This window comes from Equus quagga, chromosome 9 (genome assembly GCF_021613505.1).
Source record: "Equus quagga isolate Etosha38 chromosome 9, UCLA_HA_Equagga_1.0, whole genome shotgun sequence".
In the NCBI taxonomy this organism is placed as follows: domain Eukaryota; kingdom Metazoa; phylum Chordata; class Mammalia; order Perissodactyla; family Equidae; genus Equus; species Equus quagga.
Window position 1 is genome coordinate 48,157,034 of NC_060275.1, and position 21,060 is coordinate 48,178,093.

The 21,060-nt window shown below is 37.6% G+C and overlaps 1 protein-coding gene across 1 annotated transcript in view; it reads left to right on the top strand.

Moving 5' to 3' along the window:
• Nucleotides 1–21,060, top strand: part of OSBPL1A (oxysterol binding protein like 1A) — a 142,367-nt gene that overhangs the window by 65,797 nt on the left and 55,510 nt on the right. Inside the window, 2 exon segments of the mRNA XM_046671172.1 lie at nt 16,262–16,282; nt 16,285–16,411. Coding sequence (XP_046527128.1) covers nt 16,262–16,282; nt 16,285–16,411 — 148 coding nt within the window.

The window sequence follows — 21,060 nt, forward strand, 5'->3', positions numbered from 1 at the left end:
ATTTAACATGATGGAGGGAGATGGGAGAGGAAGGTGAATGACATGTGAGACTGCTGACATTTATTCACATTTATGCTGTGCCAAGTTTAGTAGTGTTATCTCCTGTATTCCTTCTCTTTGGGGCATCCAAAAAGGAAAGTCACTAGAGGGATTATAGGATTAAATGCAAAGAGGTCTGAATATAACAGAGCCCACACACTTCAGCTGCTCTTCTTTTATGTCTTTTTTTTTTTTTTTTTGAGGAAGATTAGCCCTGAGCTAACATCTGCCACCAATCCTCCTCTTTTTTGCTGAGGAAGATTGGCCCTGAGCTAACATCTGTGCCCGTCTTCCTCTATTTTATATGTGGATACCTGCCACAGCATGGCTTGATGAATCGTGCATAGGTCCTCGCCCGGGATCCGAACCAGCAAACCTGGGCTGCCAAAGCACAGTGCACGAACTTAACCCCTGTGCCACTGGGCCGGCCCCTAGCTCATTCTTTTCAAAGGTTGCGTAGAAGTCCATGATATGCCTTTACCACAGTTTTCTTAATCATTCTCTTCTTGATAGATATTTAGCAGCTACTGTCATTTTTCTGCTTCCCAGTCATATTTTAAGGTTCATCTCCACAGTTGTCTCCTCTGCAAGGAAGAGAAAAAAAGAACTGTAGTCCCTAGGTCAGGATTGGCAAATACATTTCACAGCAAGTGCCAATTCAGATTGGTTTGCCGTACCTTCTGCTTTATGAATCGCTGTGTTGAAAAGCCTCCTGAGGCTGCATCCAACAGCCTAGGTTAATCAGCATGTTCTGCCATGGCTGTAGGAAATGAAGGAGAGAGACAGATGCCATGCATTTGCTCCTTCCTGCCTTGAATGACCCACCCGAGTTTTGTTATATTTGCCTGAACATAGTAGCCTTTCTGTAGCCACTCCTACTATTTCCTCCTACAAATCTTGGGAATCCTTTGGTACAATGTAGAGCTGCATTAAAATTAAGAGTCAGATGCCCCTGGGTTCAAGTCTTGACCTGCTGATGACCTAGCCACATAATTCATTGAGATCATAAAAGCCATCATTTGGGAATGACTTCATCTTGTCACTACAATCCATATACATCAACCTCTATTCCCACTTCCTCCTCACCTTCTCTTCCAAAAGAAGAAACGTCTTCCCTTAATTAAGACCATCCCCTCGTGATTTGTTCTGGTACCCATCTCCTTTGCCTTCTCCAGAACTTTTGTTTAGTTCTTGGTTCTTCCACCTACACTTTCAATACCACATTATTTTAAATACTAACTTAAAATTCCTGTAATAGTTGCCTATTGCTGCTATGAAAAATTCCCACAAAGGTACGGGCTTAAAGAATGCAGGTTTATTCTCTTAAAGTTCTGGAGGTCAGAAATTTTAAAGTCAAGCTGTATTCCTTTTGGAGGCTCTAGGAGAGAATCTGTTTCCTTGCCTTTTCTAGCTTTTAGAGACCACCTGCATTCCTTGGTTCGAGGCCCCAGCCTCCATCTTCAAAGCCAGTAATATGACATCTTCCAAGCTCTCTCTCTGACTGACCCTCATCCTTCCCTTTTATAAGGACCCTAACAATTACAATGGACCCACGCAGATAATCCAGAATAACCTTCCCATCTCAAGGTCCTTAACTCGGTTACATCTGCAGAGCCCTTTTATTACGTAAGGTAACATATCCAGAGGTTTCAGAGATTAGGACATAGACATCTTTAGGGGCCATTATTCTGACTACCACAATTCCCAAATTTGTATCTCCAACTGTAATCTCTTGTTAGAGATTTATGTACTTAACTATCAGCTGGAATAAATAAAAAATGAATTCTTGATCTTCCTCCCTAAGCTTCTTCCTCCTGGGGTTTGCCTCATTTTAGTAAATAGCACCTCTTTCATTTCCTAAAGCCAGAAACAAGGGAGTGATTTGTGACATTCATGTGCCGTATCTATGAAACACAGACCAAGGCTTGTCCATTCTACCTTCAAATCAGACCTCGAATCTATCTCTGTTCTATTACTCTAGTGTAGCAGTTAAAAGTGTAGGTGCTGCGACTAGAAGGCTGTTGATAAATTACGGCTCTTCCACTTCCTGTACCCTTTGGAAAGTTACTTGACTCTTCTGTTCCTCATTCTTTGTCTTCAAGTTGGTCATAGAATTATTGTGAGGAATAAATAAATAAATATTTGTTCTTGAAACAGTGCCTGGCACACTAAGGGGTTGACAGATGCTAGCTGTCGGTATCATCACACACATTGCACACACTCTGTCTAATCTGCTAACTGATTTCTGTGTTTCCAGCCTTGCCCTTCTGAAGTTCACTCTGCACACACCATCCAGTGACACTGTGTAGACAATCATATCGTCCCATTCCCCTGCCTGAAATCCTTCGGTAGCTTCTCATTGCATCTAGAAGGAAATTCAGACTCCTTAATGGGTCTTCAAGGCTCTTGACGTGATCCAGACCCTGCCTCTGTCTTCAAACCAGTCTTGTCCCCTTGTTCCCTTTACCTCCTGTGCTCTCGCCACACTGGCCTTCTGCAGTTCTCAAATACAGTAGTGACAGCAGGCAGTTGGAGATAGAGTTAAATGAGAACAAGAAAAGTATACAAACCTGTGTTTCATCTGAAGCTTATTTTTGGTTGCTGAATCAGAATAACATGGACTTTTTCTTTTCCCTTATCATGTCCCTTTAAGTATTTTCAGATAAGCAGGGTCAATGGAAATCTACTAATAGAGTGGGTGAGACAAACTTTGATGCAAGCCTGCAGTGTAGTATAATTTTTCCAGCCCCATGGGATCTTTTGGTTATTTAAAAATTATTTTTTCCAGTATGTTTAGTGACTAAGGATTTCATAAAATTCCATAAAACAAACATTTCTTTCTCACAATTTGGTTGAACTACATTGTGTAACATGATTTAAAAGTAGCTAAATCTAATGAAACATCACATTTTGTCCTCATTTTGTGTGTGTGTGTATGTGCGTTTAAGGAATGAAACAGTTATGTCGAGTGAAATTTCCAATATTTCTCTAAGTGAACACTTCCTGGCAAGAGGGCTAAACATTTATGCGTATTGAAGCAAAAAGTTTTAATGAGAAACTAAAAGCTAACTAATTCTGTGGAGAAATTCCATTCTGCCAACAAATAAAGTGTAGAAATATGTAGAGGGAACCACTAGGGAAGAAGAAAGTAGTTCCTTCTGCGTTTTCCTACCCCATTTCTACACTTTCCATTCCACCTTTACTTTATGCTCCCTCTGCTCCTCCTACCAGAGTTCTCAAATCTCTCTCAATTATCTTCTCTGCTGGATAGTCTTTCCTGACTCCCCCGGGCAGAACTGAGCATTTCTTCCTTTGTGTTCCCTCAGTTTACACCTCTTTTATAGCCCTTTCCTTGTATTGTTCTTGTCTCTTTGTGATGCTAGGGACCTTATATATTGATATCCCTGAAGTACTTAGCATAGAATCATAGTTGCTCTCTAAATGTTTTTGAATGCAGGTTGTGGACCAAATGTCATTGATATTTCTGTCTTCCCTAAAAATATATTGGTATTCAATAAAGAGCACAAGAGAATCAGTAATCATTGCTCATTTTATACAGTCTGCATACACTACTGTGGGTGCTATGTGGGAGACGAGGGATGGGTGACAAAGGAGTAAGCAGGGATAAGGTAGGGTTAAAAGGTAAAATTTGTTCTCAAGGAACTTACAATCAAGTTGGAGCTATGAGACCTGCTCACAGAGACAGGGGAAATGAAAAAGCTAAGGGGGAGAAAGCTAAAGGTGCATGGGTTTATGAATCTCTGATGATCTTCTGAGGAATTATTTTTGAAACATTTTATTACCTGTTAAATAATTTCATGGCTGTTACTCTTTAGTACTGGTCTGAGATAGCAGTTTCTTGAACATTCTTGCCTTTTAAGTATTACAACTTAAAAATATATTGTTTTTCTTACGGTCTGTTCATTTTCCTTTTTAGAAACATGTTGAGATCAGTTGCTCAAGAAAGCCTTTCTTCCTAAGTTTTCTTCTTAATGCTATTTTGGTCGAAATGTGCATGAATAATGCATAGAATCCAGTAGTGTAGAGTGGCAAAACCAATAGATAGTTATGTCATGGAATTGAAGCCAGTTTTAGCATTTCTCAGCAGTTGCAAGGGTAGGTGCTTATCTCTCTAAATCAAAACTTTCAAAATGAACACTGGGAATATAATGTTATGCTTTGATTTTGTCTGGAGGAGAGCAACACAGAAACACTTATGACCTATGTCAAATAAAGCTTAATCCAATAAATACAACAGGTAATAGTTGAGAAAAAGTAATAATATGTCAGTAATAAGTGTCAGTCTACACTGACATTTTGCCTGTAGAAGACACAGAATTTGACCACGGTGGTCAGTGTTGTTGGGAAGGCAGAAATGCGTCTTGGCCCTTCAGTAAAACCCTGTGAACACTTCTTTATGTTCCCAGGCCCAGTGTTCTCTCCTTCTACAGTTGATTTTTGAAATAGCTGTACATTTCTTTTCTGGGCCTTTTCTCTTTATCTTTTCTATAATCCAAACCTGCCTAGTAGATGAGAATCTCACCCACCTCTGTATTCCCAGCACTTATTTCTCTCTTGCCCCCCAAACCTTTTTTTTTTTTTTGACAATTACCCATACTGCCTTGCTTCTTGCCCTTTTTCTTGTTATATAACTTTTTGTGTATTTCTTCATCTCTCCAACAACATTGCGTGTCCCTTAAGGACAGAGACCTTATTGAATTAACTTTTCTATTTCCTCTATTGCTCAGCACAAAACAGATTAATTGGTTGATGTCATGTGAGTACCATAGAATACCACAGTTATTAAACACCTACTATATGTAATATATGGTACAACATTCTGGAGAAAATGTAAATAGTTGTGGGGGCTTTTAATCTAGTTTTGTGTGTATAGCATTAAAAAATTATCCAGCAGCTTACTCATATCATATATATGTTGTAGATAAGCGCTGGTGGATATAATTTATCCTTTAGGTTTGGGGTTGACCTTCTGGGCCCATCTTCTTTTTCTAAAATGTTTTATTGACCAAATTAATGTCTCCATTAAATATTTATTGTAAGACCACGTGCATTTGTACTCTCCTTAGCATTGACCGGATTTCATTAACCAAACTTATTTATTGAGTGCCCACTGTGTGCCAGATGCTTTGTTAGGCATGGCGATATCAAGATAAAGAAGATCTAGTCCCTAAATTAGGGGGTTTGTTGTCAGTCTAGGGGAAGAGACTAACGCATGGAAAGATAGTTAAAATGTCATGTGAAAGGGATCTGCTCCTCCAGGATAAAATGCACTTACTCCCAAGATCAGGCCCTAGAGTTTGCCTTTAGTTAATCACCATATATGTGCCATAATCTCAGTTTTATACATTCCACAATTTGACCACTATCTCCTATCTTTCAACCTGCTGTCTCTAAAACCCTGATGCCAGCATTTCTTTGACCACACCATGACATCTATTCATCTTTTCGTTGTCCCTCACTCCACTCGTGTCCTCACTTCCCTCTTTACCAGGCTTAGATTGCATGGGTATCATATAATCACTCCCCTGCCTCTCTCTGCCTGCATTATACTCATCTGGCAAAACTCCAGTCCATCCCCCTCCCCCTCCCATACCAGTCCTCGAGTGACTGTGAAGCTTGAGACGAATACAAGGCCGCTCTGGCGGGTCTTGCTTTAAGTCCATGGCTGTTAACTTCTCTTGTGCCCTTTTGCGGCCCAGCAGTCCTTCTGCATTTGTCTAGTCAGTTCCTTTTACATGTTTATTTTGTACTTACCTCACCTAAAGTTTCTAATACCTTCTCTTCCATCTTGCTTCATCTGAGGACATTGTTTATGTCATGGAGAAACTCCTTGTGTTTCCAGTATCAAAGCCACCCACACACCTGGATGTCTACATACTCTACCTTCTCTACTTTACGTTGATGAATGTTATGTCTCTAACTGAAGCCAACCTTTCCCTTTGTGCCTGGGATCCCACCCCTCTGACTTACATAAGGATGTTAATGCAGCTCCTTCTCCCTCCCAGGTAATCGGTTATTCCTTGTCCCCATTAGCTATTTTATCTTTAAAAATGCTGTATATTTTAAAAATACCTTTGATCCCACATCACTTTCCTTTCTTATCATTCCTTCTTGAATACCCTCTGTGTGTATGTTTATCATCACCATTCCACTGCACTTGCTCTTGACTAGGTCACTATTGTAATATACTCACTTGCCTAATTGAGTGATCCTGTATCAATTCTCATCTCTCTTTACCTTTCATCAGCGCTTAAGGTTGTTGATTACTCCTGCCTTCATTGAACAGTTCCCTTACTTGGCTTCCATGATACCACCCTCATTTGATTTTCTCAGTTTCCTTTCTGGTCCTTTTGAATCCTTCCAACTTTAGATATTAGAGTCTCTCAGGGTGCAGGCATTGAACCTCTTCTCTTTTCCTTCTACACTTAGTCTCTGGATCCTTTGTACTCAGAGTATGGTCTAAGGATCAGTAGCATCAGCATCACCTGGAAGCTTGTTGGAACTGTAGAACCTAAGACCCCAACTCCTACCTAGTGAATAAGAATCTGCATTTATTTCAAATTCATAGGTTATTCATATGGACATTAAAGCTTGAGCAGCATTGCCTTAAGTGACCTTATTTAGTCCCATCCCTTTAAATATTGTCTGTGTTCTGATAAATGCATAATTTTGTGTCTCTAGCCTGTCTTCCCTGAATTTCAGTCTCATGTCTAACTATTTACTTGGCATATTCACTTAAATGTCTGATGAGATCTCCTAAATGTCTTAAAATATCCAGAAGAGAACTCTTGATTTCTACTCACAAGCCTGCCCCTTCCATAGTCTTCCACATTTTGGTAGATGGAAGATCCATCTTTCCAGTTGTTTTGGCCAAGGCTGAGTACCTTTGAATCATCCATCACATACCGTTGTGGTTTTTTTTTGTGTGTGTGTGTGTGTGTGTTTTGTCTTACAGCCATATTTAGCCCATCAACAGGTTCTGTCAGATATACCTTCAAAATATAGTAGAATTTGACCACTTCCCGTAATTCTTCTCTTATCACCCAGACCCAAGCCCTTATGATCCCTTGCCTGGGTTATTACAGTAGTTTTCTTTCTGGTCTCTCTGCTTGCACCCTTATTTCCAACGGTATTTTAAACATAGCATTCAGAGTAATCATTTTGAAACATGAATCAGTTCACATCAATTTTCTACAAAGAGCCCTCCAATGGCCTTGCTTTCTTGGCTAGAATAAAAGCCAAAGTCCTAGATGATCTGACCCTCTGCCACCTTTCCAAAATCGGCCTCTGTCGTCCTCACTCACTTTCTTCTGTCGCTCTGACTTCAACGCTAGTTCTTGAACTTGCCAAACATGTTCTCCCTCAGGCCTTTGCTTTTCATTATTTCCTCTGCCTGGAACTCTCTTATCCCAAATATCTACAGTCCTCACTCCCTCACTTCCTTCATTTTTCTGCGCAGGGACACCTTCACTGTATCGTTTTCTTTCCCTTTTTCTGCCTTTTTTAAATAGTACCTTTCACATAATATTTATTTGTTTGTTGATCTCCCACAGTTAGAATGTAAGCTCCTCAGTGAGGGAGAAGGATCTTGTTTAATTCACTGATGTATTTCTAGGCGCTAGAATAGTGCTGGACAAAGAAGGAGGTGCTCAGTAAATATTTGTTGAACAAGTTGATGAGTAAGTACCACCGAATGGTACATAAGGAGTGTTACAGAAATTCAGAGGAGTGGCAGCTAACTGCTTGGCAAAGTTGGAGAAAGATAACAAAATAAATGACCTTTGAGGGATGTTTTGAAGAGTCAGTAAAGAGTTCTTCAGACAGATGAGATGGGGGAGAATCTTCTTTGTGGAGGAAGACAGCACATGCAAAGGTAGAGAAAAATAGTTTTTAAAAGCATCATGAAATGTGCTGTGGCCAAAGCAGGAGTGAGTGTTTTGGATGCTGAGAGGTAGTGACAAGATGAAGCCAAGAAAACAGTTTAGGATCAGCTTGTAATGAGTCTTGTGATAAGATTCTGCTGAAGAATTTGAATTTTAGCGTATAGGTGGTGGTTGCCAATAGGGATAATTAAGTATATAGGGTGATGTCAGATTAATGTTTTATAAAGATTCACTTTTTTAGTAAACATTGTGGAATTCTTATAATATGCTTGCATTATATTACGAATTGGGAATTCAAAGAAAATACGACATGGTCCCTACTCAGGAGTTCACATGCTAGTAAAATATTTTTGTTTTAGGAGTAGAGATTGATTTGAGGTCCTAGTAACCTAGATGAGAGATGACAAGAGTTTAAATAAAAGCAATTTACATAAGAATAGAAGGTTTCAATTCTCTCCCTTTTTATTGCTGTAGTTGTTCGAACAGGTATCCTTCTGACTTTTGCTCAGGGTCAGAGACTTCTTCAAGGAAGTCTAGTTGACTTATTCAGATCCCTGTTTATAAGCTCTCAGTGCACCATAGTACCACAGCATTTCCCTTAGTTGAAATTTTGTACTCATTTGTGTGATTATTTGGTTTTTGTCAACCCTGCACTCAACCAGACAGTAAATTCCATGAGAAACTCTGCATCCGTAGCAACTAGCATAAATTCTGGCATGTATTAGGAGTTCAAATATTTGAGTGAATAAAATTTTGAGATACATCTTTAAGGCTAAATTGACTGAACTTGAGAACCAGTTGGTTGTGGAGGATAATGATATCCTTAGGCTTCTCATCTCTTTACTGAAAATTCTCAGTTTGGCCCAAAGCATCTCAAACTCTATACTATGGAAATTGGACTTGTCAGCTTATTCTATCCCTTTCTATATTTCCTATCTTGGTTAATGACATCATCATCTACCCACTGTGAAAACTACAAGTATGGAAGTCATCTTTTGTCTCCTTTACTTACACCCCCACATATCTAGTCTTTTCCTCCCACCTCCCCAGTATTCACTGCCAATGCCTTACTTCAAATTCCCCCTCCTTCTGATATAGACTATGACAGTACCTGCTAACAGGTTTCCCTGCTTCTAGGCTTTGACCCTGCCGACGAGTCTTCCACATTACATATTGTCAGGTGTAATAGGCTGAAAAATGGCCACCCAAAGATGTGTCCACCTTCTAATCCCGGTAACCTATAACCTGTTTTTAGAAAAAAGATCTTTGCATATGTGATTAAGTTAAGGATCTTGAGATAAGGAGATTATCATGGATTATCTGAGTGGGACCTAAATGCTGTCACAAGTATTATAAGAGAAAGGCAGGGGGAGATTAGACAAACACACAGTGGAAAAGGCAGTGGGAGGCAGCGACTACAGTAATGTGGCCACAAGCCCAGGAATGCGGGCAGCCGCCAGAGCTGAAAGAAATAAGGAATGTATTCTCTCCTAGAGCCCCCAGCAGGACAGTGGTCCTGCCAACACTTTGATTTTGGTCCAGTGAAACTCATTTTGGACTTCTGCCCTCCAGAATTATGAGACTAAATTTTTGTTGTTTTAAGCCACCAAGTTTGTGGTAATTGTTACAGTGGCCATGAAACACGGATACATCAGAGTTATCTGTAAAGTTTAAAACCGATCTATCACTCTCTGGAAAAACATCCAGTAACTCCCCCTTACTAAAGGTTAAGTCCATGCTCTGTGATCTGACCCACTTTAAAGCTTTCTATCTGATGACCACATCTTTTCCCTCTAACTACTCTCCTCCCTAACTATGCCAGATATTCTTGGACACACCTTGTTCTTTCAGGCCTTGGGGCTGTTTGCTCTTCCCTTAACACCCAGTATTCTCTTTTCCTGCTTTAAACTCTTATTCATCATCGCAGCTCAAATGTCATCTCTGCTTGGAAACTTACTCTGGTTCCCGTAAGAGTGACTTCTTCCACTATTCCCACAAACCGTTTGTATAAGCGTATGTTTACTTGTGTGCCTTCTACTAGATTGGACCTTGAATACTTGGAGGGCACCAACCACATCTCCTTAATCTTTCTAAACTATTTCAGCAACTAGCCATTTACCTGGTGAGCGGTAGGTATTTGATAAACATTGATTTATTAAATTGAAGTCATGTGAAAATACTTTGTTTTATAACTATAGATTATTTTGTAACTGGTCTTTAGTTCTAGAATTATTTTCTTTGTAGAGTAAATGCAAAATGACCTTCTTGAAAATAATTTTAAAGATATCAATAAGACAAATTAGAAAGCTCTGGATGTAGTAGTCCAAAATAGATAAACATAAGATTTCCAGGAGACCACACAAAAGTTTGTATAATTATTCATCTTCAATTACATGTGCAGATTTTGCAAGTTGTGGAAAACTAGTAGATTTAGTTGCTTGGGGACAAGCCAGTACTCTTAAGAAACTCTGTCATCTGCAGCACTATATACGTTTTGGCTGATTTTGACCTTAGACATCATTCAGAGAGGATATGTCTAGAATGTCTCTGACTCTTGTTGCTTACTGCCAAAATTCTGTTTTAAGCTTTGTCATTTCCTTAGTAGATAACTGTAGCAGTCTCTTGGCAGCTTCTTCTGGACTCATCCTGATTTTCAGTTTGCAGTTTATTCTAAATGTGGTACGTTTCACTTATTTTCTTTGTGTTCTTCATTTTTGCTGTGTTATTTTTGAGTTTACTCAATTTTACCTTAAAGTTAAATAAAATTTTGACACTGGGACTGGCCTGGTGGCGTAGTAGTTAAGTTCTCGCACTCTGCTTCCACAGCCTGGGGTTTGTAGGTTCAGATCCTGGGCATGAGCCTAACACGGCTCGTCAAGCCACACTGTGGCGGCATCCCACATAAAGTAGGGGAAGATTGGCATAGATGTTGGCTCAGTGACAGTCTTCCTCCAGCAAAAAGAGGAAGATTGGCAACAGATGTTAGCTCAGGGCCAATCCTCCTCACACGCACAAAAAAATTTGGCACTGATATTTTAAGCTTGGGTTACGTCGGGTTACTTTGGACATTTTTGGAACATGCCTAGTATGTGGGAAACCATAAACAATAAAGGGATATTAAATTGAGTATGTGTGGCTCCTGACTATTTCCTGTTACTTGAAGTAACAGGGGGAAGGGTTATTTGGACATTATCCACAGTTCTTCCACATCTTGCTCCTTTGTACTATTTGTTCTCAACCTGTTTTTCAAAGGTTGTATTGAAAAAAAGTTTATCAGGATAACATAAGAATTGTTGGCATATTTATATTGTTAACTTCATGACCTCGTCTTCCAGCCTTTTAATAAGGAGGAAAAACTCAAAAAAGTAGGATAGAAGTAATGCTCCTCTTAATCTAAAGTTTTTAAAACCACTTTATTGAGCTATGGTTGACATATAAAGAGCTGTATGTATTTAATATATACAACTTTACAAGTAAAGTTTTAAAGTTGTGTTAACCCAGTCACAGCCATTGGCTTCCATGCTATTTGGATGAGAGAAGATTGTGTTCAATCTGAAATGTGTTCAAAATAATTCTAAGTCCTAATGCGGATAGAGCTTTAAAGATCTAGGCCATTGGGGATTTATCACATTAAAACAAACTTTCTGTTAATACTACTCATTTAATTGAGAAATTAGTCAGGCAGATATTCTATCTACCTTAAATGCTTGTCTGTAGGCTGGAGAATTTATCTTCTAAAATATAGTTTCTTTCCAAGTATTGTTCTAACAGATTTTCTATAAAATATAATTATCAGTTAAGCCACCTGAATCCTTTTGGAACTAGATGAGAAGAAACAAAGCCACAAATAAATACGTACTAAGTGTTGCATTTCCCATCATTACTCAGGGCTATACAAATTTTCCTAATGACTCACCAAAAGTTCAATAAGTAATGTAAGGCTATTTCATAAATCCATTACCCTCTTTTTCAGTGGTCACTGAAGTATCCTGAAAATTTTGGGTGATTTTACGTATTATAGAAACATATATGTTTATAAGGGTAAAACGCAGTGGGAAATAAAAAGAATAATGAAAGGCTAACTCTTTCTGAAATCTAGCTATGTTTATTGTTAAGTTTCTTTTGCTGCATTTAAAAACATTGGGTCTGTAGCAAAACCAACCACTTTTTCTTCTGTGTGGTTTTCTTTCATTGTTGGCGTTGAGGTGAGAGAGAACAGGACCAGAATATAGTTCATGCATTCAACCTGCTAGATCTTTGACTTTGGCTTGACAAGTTTCTGTTTGCCTGTTTGTTTAGGTTTTGTTTTGTTTACCATTTAACCATTTTTAAATATACAGTTCAGTGGCATTAAATACATTTACGTTGTTGCATCACCACTACTCATCTCCAGAACATTTTCTTCATCCTAAACTGGAACTCCGTACCCATTAAACAGTAACTCCCCATCCTCCCCCATGTTTGTTTGTTTCTAAAGCATGAGAACTGCAGCCATATACCACTGTAAAAGAGCACTGTAACCACCATGAGGCATCAAGCACACTCTTTCCAATACTTTATGCTTTCCGCTAAGTCATTAATATATTGCCCAGTAACGTTGGATGGTAGATAAAATCTGGCCCATTTGATATTTTTATGTATGGGCAAAATTGAAAAACCTGAAATTTTAAGATTGAATTATCACCTCAGAGGCACTGAGATCTATCACTGATTTGTTAATACAGGGAGACTTGAAAATTGCTTCTGTGGGCAGGCTTTACCTTGATTCTCCGTGGTGGCTGTGGCCTCTTTGACATTTAGCTAAACGTGTTTGAATTTAAATATATCAAGAACTATGAGTCTCCGTTTGAAACGATGTTATACTGGAGATAGACAGATTAGTGTGACTATTGCTATGAAGTCATAGTCTATTAAGATGGCTCCCTATTGCCAATAGAATAAGTCCAAACTATATCAGACTACTATATATATTAGACATCTCTGTAGCATTAGAAGTAACTGAGCTTATGTTCTTAAGTAACTCGTTAGTTTTTCTCTCACAGGCACTGTAAATCATGTAATTGATCATGTTTGCTTCTTTGTCTTTGAAGCTAGAACGCTCAGAGATAATTTTGTGATTTACTTCCAGCAAGTATACAGAACCTCATGGCATGTATTGGGGGAATACCTCGTTCTTAGCTTCATGTTATATTCTCTTTGTTGCACTGCCTGCCTTTGATTTTTATTTATCCTATATAGTCAGCTTAATGACTGATTCATACCCTCATTTCCATCCAACTACTCCTACCACCACTTCTTTCTTGTTTCTTCCACTCCCATCTTACTGAATATTTCTTTTCTCCTTGTGTTGGGTCATTGTTCGCTTTGCTTGGAACAGTTCCTCTATTGTAACTCTCTCCTCCACCCCCACTCTTACTCCTTGTCAACTTACTCAGCTTATCATGAGCCACAATCCTTTCTGGACACCCTGTCCTTCACTCTGTAAAATTGGCTGATCTCTCCTTTGTGGTCCACTGCTTCTGTTCAGACTTTGTTACTGCACCTAGAAAAATTTACTGAACTCATGTGTTCACAAAACAGTCTGACTCTGCTAGACCATGGGCAGGGATCAGATCTTACTGTTCTTTGAATCCCACTATTGCCTTGCACATGATGAAGGAGAGGAATGAATTAAGCAGTGTCAGATGAGTCACACTAACAATTGAAAAATGACCATTGGACTTTGCAATGTGGAAGTAATTGGTGACTTTGGTCAGAGCCCTTCAAGGGAAGAGTGGAGATAGCCTGATTCTATTGGAGAGGGAAGGAGATTGGGAGCAGGGTAGAGAGGAATAATGATTGGGGTACAGGGAGAGGTGGAGGAACAAGGAGAAAGGGAGTAGAGGGGAGATGGACTAGGAGAGAGCCAGAGAGAGAGTCAAGAACTGGTAGCCACAGAGGACAAGGGTCTGTACTCCCACCTGATGGTGTATTGCTACAGGTAAGCACCATGGTCCCATGATAACAGGTGAGAGAGGTAGGTCTTCATCTTGTATTCACTAAGTTGAAATCTTGTTTTGAGAAAAGTCTGTCTTTGCTTCATAGAAGCTCTTACTGCCTTACCTCTTGTTTGGTGTTTACTGTATATCTTCTTTTTGTTAAGAATTTTCTTTTTGTGTGGACAAGTTCCTGTCTTATGATTTGTATTTCTTAAATAGCAAACACATTATCCTGTGCATAGTGATGTTTAATAAATGCTTGAGGTTTTTTGCTTGAGTGCTTTTTGATTTTCATAACATCTAAATTATAAAGTACTAATGCATCTTAAATAATACTAGCCAATAGAGAGTTATTTTTGTTTGACTCTTTAAATTCTTAGTTTTTTTCATATGAAACAAGTTTGAAAATGTAGAAGTGAAAAAACCACCCCCCACCCACCACTGCAAGACCACTATTATTATCTTTGATTCAGGTGTTGCTCATGCTGCTCCATCTGAACAACTCTCTCCTCCACCTGAGCACTGTTTTCGTTTTTTTAAGATTTTCCTGCAGCCCTGCCTCTCCTATGTACGCTTTCCTGATACTCATTTGCCTACCTCAGAAAATTGCCTGATCCCCACTTTGCTTCACTGTGCCCTAGACAAACTTCTCTCATTTTACTGCTCTTGTTTGTACCGATATCTGCTTTCTTGAACCAGTCTGGTCTTTCTTTAAGGCAGAGTAAAATTATTTTTTTGCTTTTTAGTTTAGAGTTGTAAAATGGTATCCTGATTTTTTTGTCTTAGCATTATATTAAAAGCATTTTTCTATTTTATCAAAATTGTTTTCGTAAGTGTAATTTTAACAACTGCTTATTTCATCTAATAGGTGACTCTTTCCTCTTATTGGCTATTCAGATTGTCTTTCATTTTCTTTTGATAAAATTTTGTGACTACCTGCTGAAATTGACAATGAAAAATAGATAGCTCTTTAAATTTATTTGTAAAATATCTGTTTATTTGTTATAAGGCATATGACAGAACAAAGCTCTGTATTCTCAAGTTCCAAAAATATTTACTTATTAATAGAAAATAAAAATAACTTTACTAGGATCGAAAGTCTTTCTGCAAGTAACTTACAACATTAAAGAGTTCAGAGTTCAAGGTATGTTGGCCAACTTGCAGTTGTGCTTTTCCAGCAGTTGTTACTAATCAGCCTAATATGTTGAAAATAAGGTTCCATGATATTGGCTGAATTATAGAATGCAGTAAAGGGAAAAGAAAGCACTAAAAAATTTAATTTCCTGAACAGATTAGCTATAATGCATACTGAGCAGATGGTTGATAAATTTTTTTAAGGAAGTTTGCTTGAATATGTGTAAGAATGCTTTCCCAGAGCTGAGGACAGTTGAGTGAATAGTTATCTGCTTAAGAAGGGAAAGCTACCTTGAATTTATATTTTAATAAAAACTTAGGCAGCATTTAAAGTTTTATGAAGACTGAGTGACTGCTGCTTTCAGCTGAAATAAATAGAGCTTTAAACAAGGAGTCGGAAAACCTAGGTTCAAATCCTGGTTTACCTCACTTGCAAACCATGAAACCATTAGCACACTTGTTAACCCTGTAGTCCTCCCTTGCTGTCACCAAAGCACCCTGGAGATGCTGAAAGGAGATGAAGAATGTGAACATGCCTGAAAACTGTGATGTATTGTATAAAAATAAGTTGTCTTATTATTCCCAAACAGGCAGATGGCTCCATTCTGAACACATAGCCAGTTGGGAATGTGGCATTTCCATCCTAAAAATGCCTGCCTGATAATTAGATTTTATATAGACACTTTGGGCTTTAGCACTGAAGGATTTAAATAATATTATAGCAGAAGAAGGGTTTTTAAAATATTTTAATGCTGTTGCTTTTCTGTCTACAGTATCGGATATAATTTACATTTCCCACAAGTACAGCCACTATAGCTTTTTCCTTATATATGAATTTTAAAATTTGAATGCTTTTTGTAAGTTATACTTAAGACGCTTTGGAAGGGAAAATAAAAATAGAAGTTTGGGGGGAAACCACTGAATATGATTCCTTAAAGATAAGGTAATGTTTGGAAATCTCTTTTAATATATAAAATCTGTTTAATTGTAAGTTCATATAAACCTATATCTGTTTCATAAATCCACTTTAACTTTATTGGGTGCACATTCTATGAAATCCCTGAGGAGGTAGTTAAATGATGGATTGTTGAAGGGCAAAGTAGGCTGCTTAAGTTTCAAAGCCTGATGCGTTAAAGGAGATATCCATTGTTACCAAAGCCTGGCACCAAACTTCAGTTCATTGACTGTGAACCTGCTCTGCCACAGATTCCGAATCCGAACGGTCCCTGAGTTGGAAGCAGTGACAGCGCACTCATTTGAAGAAGGAAAGCATTTGAGCAGTTGAAAACACAGAATGTCTGAAGGAAAAGATTGTGGTGGTGGAGATGCTCTCTCCAATGGCATCAAAAAACACAGGTAGGAGATAGCCTTTAGCAGTTATCATTGCTGTGATTTTATTATAAAGTACATTTGGGTTTGTAAGGAAAAGTACTCCTTCTCTTGGGTTTTTTTTTCCTCTATTGGGTATTTATATTGCTATATCACCTCAAGAAAGCATTTAGCGTAAGTACTTTGTCCATTTAAGAGAAGAACGTCATCTGTAATTGCAGGAACAAAGCCCAAAACTTGGTTTTAGCAACTGTGGTTTTAGGGGAACATAAATCCTTTAGTTAGCTATTCAGAACTATCTACTGAAATTGATGCTGGGTTCCTTTTTTCATCATACATCTTTTATGATTCTACCTCCCAATGCTATTTTAGTTTCTAGTCATTTGATCTTCTTGTTGGTTTTATTAAGAATGGATGGTAATATTGCCTGACTGTTGATACAATTTAGTTACGTTTAAACAAAGACTTTTATTAAGACCCAGGGTTTGTTGAACATATCCATTTTATACTTTCTAATAACATTAGTATCTTTTTATTCCCTTGATGATTTAGTCGTAGAGATTGTCCCAAATTAATGAGATGTAACAGACGCTAGAGTTCTCTGGTTTCAGCACAAGTTACAGACACAGTGGCATATGTGTGCATTGGTGATATTCATAGAGTGAAATATTTTATCAAATTATCAGTGAAGAATATATCCTGTTGTCATAAAATGCCCTTATGGGATAAGGAATTATTAACAGTTAATTTCTACAAGGTAGTTTTTGTTTAATATTTGTAGATTGTATAGCTCTAACCCCCTGTCTGTGCCATGATTCTGGCCACAATTGGTCTCAATTATTGTTCTACTGGAAAAAATGTACATATCACTTCTGATTTTGTGTATTAGCCCCTTGTTAACAAAAATGTCTCAGTTTGTACTTATTTTGAAAAGATCAGTGAGTTTTAGGCAACTAACTGATAAAACCAGAGTTTTCTTTGGTTGGGGTAGCAGTATCCTCTAAACATACTTATTGATGGTTATCATTTGATGGAGTTTACCATTGCAGATTATGTGGTTAACAGTGTCTTTCCTGCTTCCCTTCTGCAGTTACTATTAGCTCCTTTAGGGGTCCAGGGCTAAGTTCTGTGTGGGCCATGAAATACCTAACAGGAAACTTCGCAGGTCTGCCTATCTCTAAAGAGAAGACATCCTTTAACTGTTTAACACATGCATCATAGCAGTCCAGTGAGAACATGGGTGAAATCTTTGGAATGTTCAAAGAAGCATACAAGTAGTCAAGATAATTGTTTAAAATATCAGAAAGAGCTATGTTCTTAGATGCCGTCATACCCTAAGGCCAGAGGGAGATTTCTCTGCTTTTCAAGGCCTGGTAGCCCTTTTGTGTGTGTACTATAATCATAACAGTAGTTATTTTGCATTTGACGGGAATTTATTATACTATGTTCATATATTCTGTGTTCTGTCTTAATTAGTCAAACCCAGAATGGTACCTATGTGAAAGTTAACATAAAATTGTTCAAAAAATGAAACCAGGACAGATCAGTAAACAAAACTACAAAGAAATGCAACTAGATAATGACCTAACCAGAAAATTTACACTGATAAACAAGACGCAGCTTATTAAACCTATAAATGTAAAACATCCTTCAGTTGTTCAGAGGAAAAGAGGACAATTTAGGAAATTGTCAGCAGTCGGATATGTGGAGAAATATAACAATTTACTGTTTTAAAAAGTAGCTATTATAGGAGTTTTTTTAAAGCCTGTCTTTTATTCATAAAGTTCGTCTCTAATCAAATAAACAGAGCATGTGCTACACATAATGTAAAAGTTTCATTTTAAAATGGGAAAATAGGTGGAGTATTCAGTGTTATCAAATCCCTCTTGCCTGTGCCCTAAATTGCATTGTAAGTAATCTGTTTATAATGGCAAATTATTATATTAATGCTAAGAGTAATTTGAATCAATAGTAATTTGCAGGATGCTTTAGAAAAGTAGATATATGTTGCTGTTGGGGGATTGGCCTGAAGTGACCATGAAGTTTATTTGAAGTCTTTTTTTATCTTTAAAAGTCATGTGAAATTTTTATTTGACCTTGTCATACATTTCTGTTCTCTTTAATATTGAAAAATAATTTACTCATCACTTACTTAACTTTCCCATAAACACATTTCCCTCTCACCCTGTATCACCACTTACCCCTAGGATATACACACTTAAATTTAGGAAGGAGATGGGAAGAGTATGGATGTAAAATTTAAGAGAGAGAAATGCGTGTTTTAAAACAGGAAAGGAGGAGCTGGCCATGTGGCCAAGTGGTTAAGTTTGCATGCTCCGCTTCAGCAGCCCAGGGTTTCACCAGTTTCGATCCTGGGCATGGACCTAGCACTGCTCATCAAGCCATGCTGAGGTGGTGTCCCACATAGCAGAACTAGAAGAACCTACAACTAGGATACACAACTATGTACTGGGGGGCTTTGGGAAGAAGAAGAAGAAATAAAAGATTGGCAACAGATGTTAGCTCAGGGCCAATCTGTAGAAAAAACAAAAGGGAAAGGAGAAGCCTTACAAATTATAGTTTACATGAAAAATATTAAACCATAGCTTAACTAATTTGCTGATAAAATAGAACAAGAGTTTTCAGCCATTTTTGTTTTTGAGCCCTGGAACCATTTGTGCAACAGATACTTAGTGTGGAAACTATTAAAATCTCAACCACCTTCAGAGATTGATGAGGCTCCCCATAGATGGGTCCTCTCTTCTTTTCTCCCCAGTCTCCTACTTCAGTGGGAATCACCATATCTACTTTATGTCCTCATCCAAAAAAAAATTTAAGCTTTACTTTCTGTAGTATTTATTATAGAAGCAGGTTTCCTCCCCAAATATAACATCATAAAGCATTCCAAACTATGTTTCTGTTCCTATTTAATGTGTTAGTATACACAGAGTACCTAGGAAAGTGCCCGCCGCATACGAAGTTCTTAACATAAATTATCTGTTTCAGCTCTGTTTATTCCCTTTCTCCTCAAAAATGGTGATTTGCTTTGTTCCGAAGAACCTCTGCCCTCTTGTTTCCTTTTCCACCCCATTATTGTAGGGTGACATCCTGGAGTGCACTTTGAAAATTTCTGACCCTTATAAGGTATAAGGCATATGTCATATTAATTTAATATAAAATAAGGCATGCCAAACTAATTGAATTTATGATAGTAAAAGTATAGATGTTAATGGATTTTTAATCCATTCCATGTGTTAATTACCAACAAAATAATTCTTCTGTTAACTAGATAACTAAAGTTATCTCTAAAATAAAAGTTTGGGCTAAATAAAAACTGAATTCTCTTCTCCCTCTGAAGATCCTGTGATTGCAAACTGAAATCTTGCAAAATGATTTTTCTGCCATACTGAAGTTTTAGAGAACTTCTGCAATATGCTGTGTACTCTTCAGGCCAAAGTGTTGTGCATGCCTTTGTGCTTTTAGGTTAGTTGTGGAGAAATATCAACAGAAAGAATCAGGGTTTCATTTAAGACCTAGAACCAAAAATACTGCAGAGGTAGAGAATGTACAAAATAAATGTCCATTTTGATGGCCCTTTTTTTCCCCCAGAAAATACATTGAGTTGTTTTGTGGAAAGTTAGCCTACACCATTCTGGTCAGGTTTATATTTATAAGACCTCTTGTCACCTTGGCTGTGTTCCCTAAGATTGATTCTGTACTCTTGGACCTAATTTATTACATTTATTCTGAGCTCTAATCTTTTAACGTATTAGCAATTTAACCTAAGTTGTTATATTTGGTAAAGATATTGATATTTATATCATCTTTGTCACTAGATGTATGGTGTAAACGATGCTAATGTAGAATAGATTGGTCAGAATCCGACATGTTGGGTCCTTGTTAGGATTCTGGAAATGGTATTCACTATATTAAAAGCATTAATAGGTTAAAGGAGAAAAACATATGATCATCCTAATAGATAAAGAAAAAACATTCAATAAAATTAAGCAGTCATTCATGATTAATAAGTATCTTAGCAAACCACCAATAGAAGAGAACCCCTTCAGTCTAGTTAAAAGTTAGGACAAATAAATCCTTGATAATGAGATATTAAAAATAGTTCTTATAATCTCAGGAATAAGACAAGAATGCCTGTCATCATCTTTTTTATTCAGCATTATTTGGAGGCAATAGCCAGATGTTTAACTTAAGCACAAAATTTAGAAATGAAACCATTTTGTTCTACAGACAAATTATCGGAGTTAGTAAGAAAGTTTGACAAGGTTGCTTTTTATACAAAATCAGCTAATCACATTTCTTTGAACAATCAACAGACAGAAACTGCAATTAAAACTGGGGGGAAAGATATTTAGAGTAGTTATTAAAAAATCACTTAGGTAGGAAAATCTTAGCCAAAATATGTGTAATAATAAAACTTATTGAAAGACATAATCTTACTGAGAAGGAAAATTCATTGTCATAAAGATGTTTTTGCCAAATTGATCTATACCCTCAATGTAATTTTAATTAAAATTGCAATGTCCTTTTCCTTAGAAGTTGAAAAATGGATTCTGAAGTATATATTTAAGTACAGGGGGCTTTGAAGAGCCATGGTACTGCTCAAGAACCAGGTTTGCGGAAAGGAAGTCATTTGCCCTACCAACTGTTGAGATTGA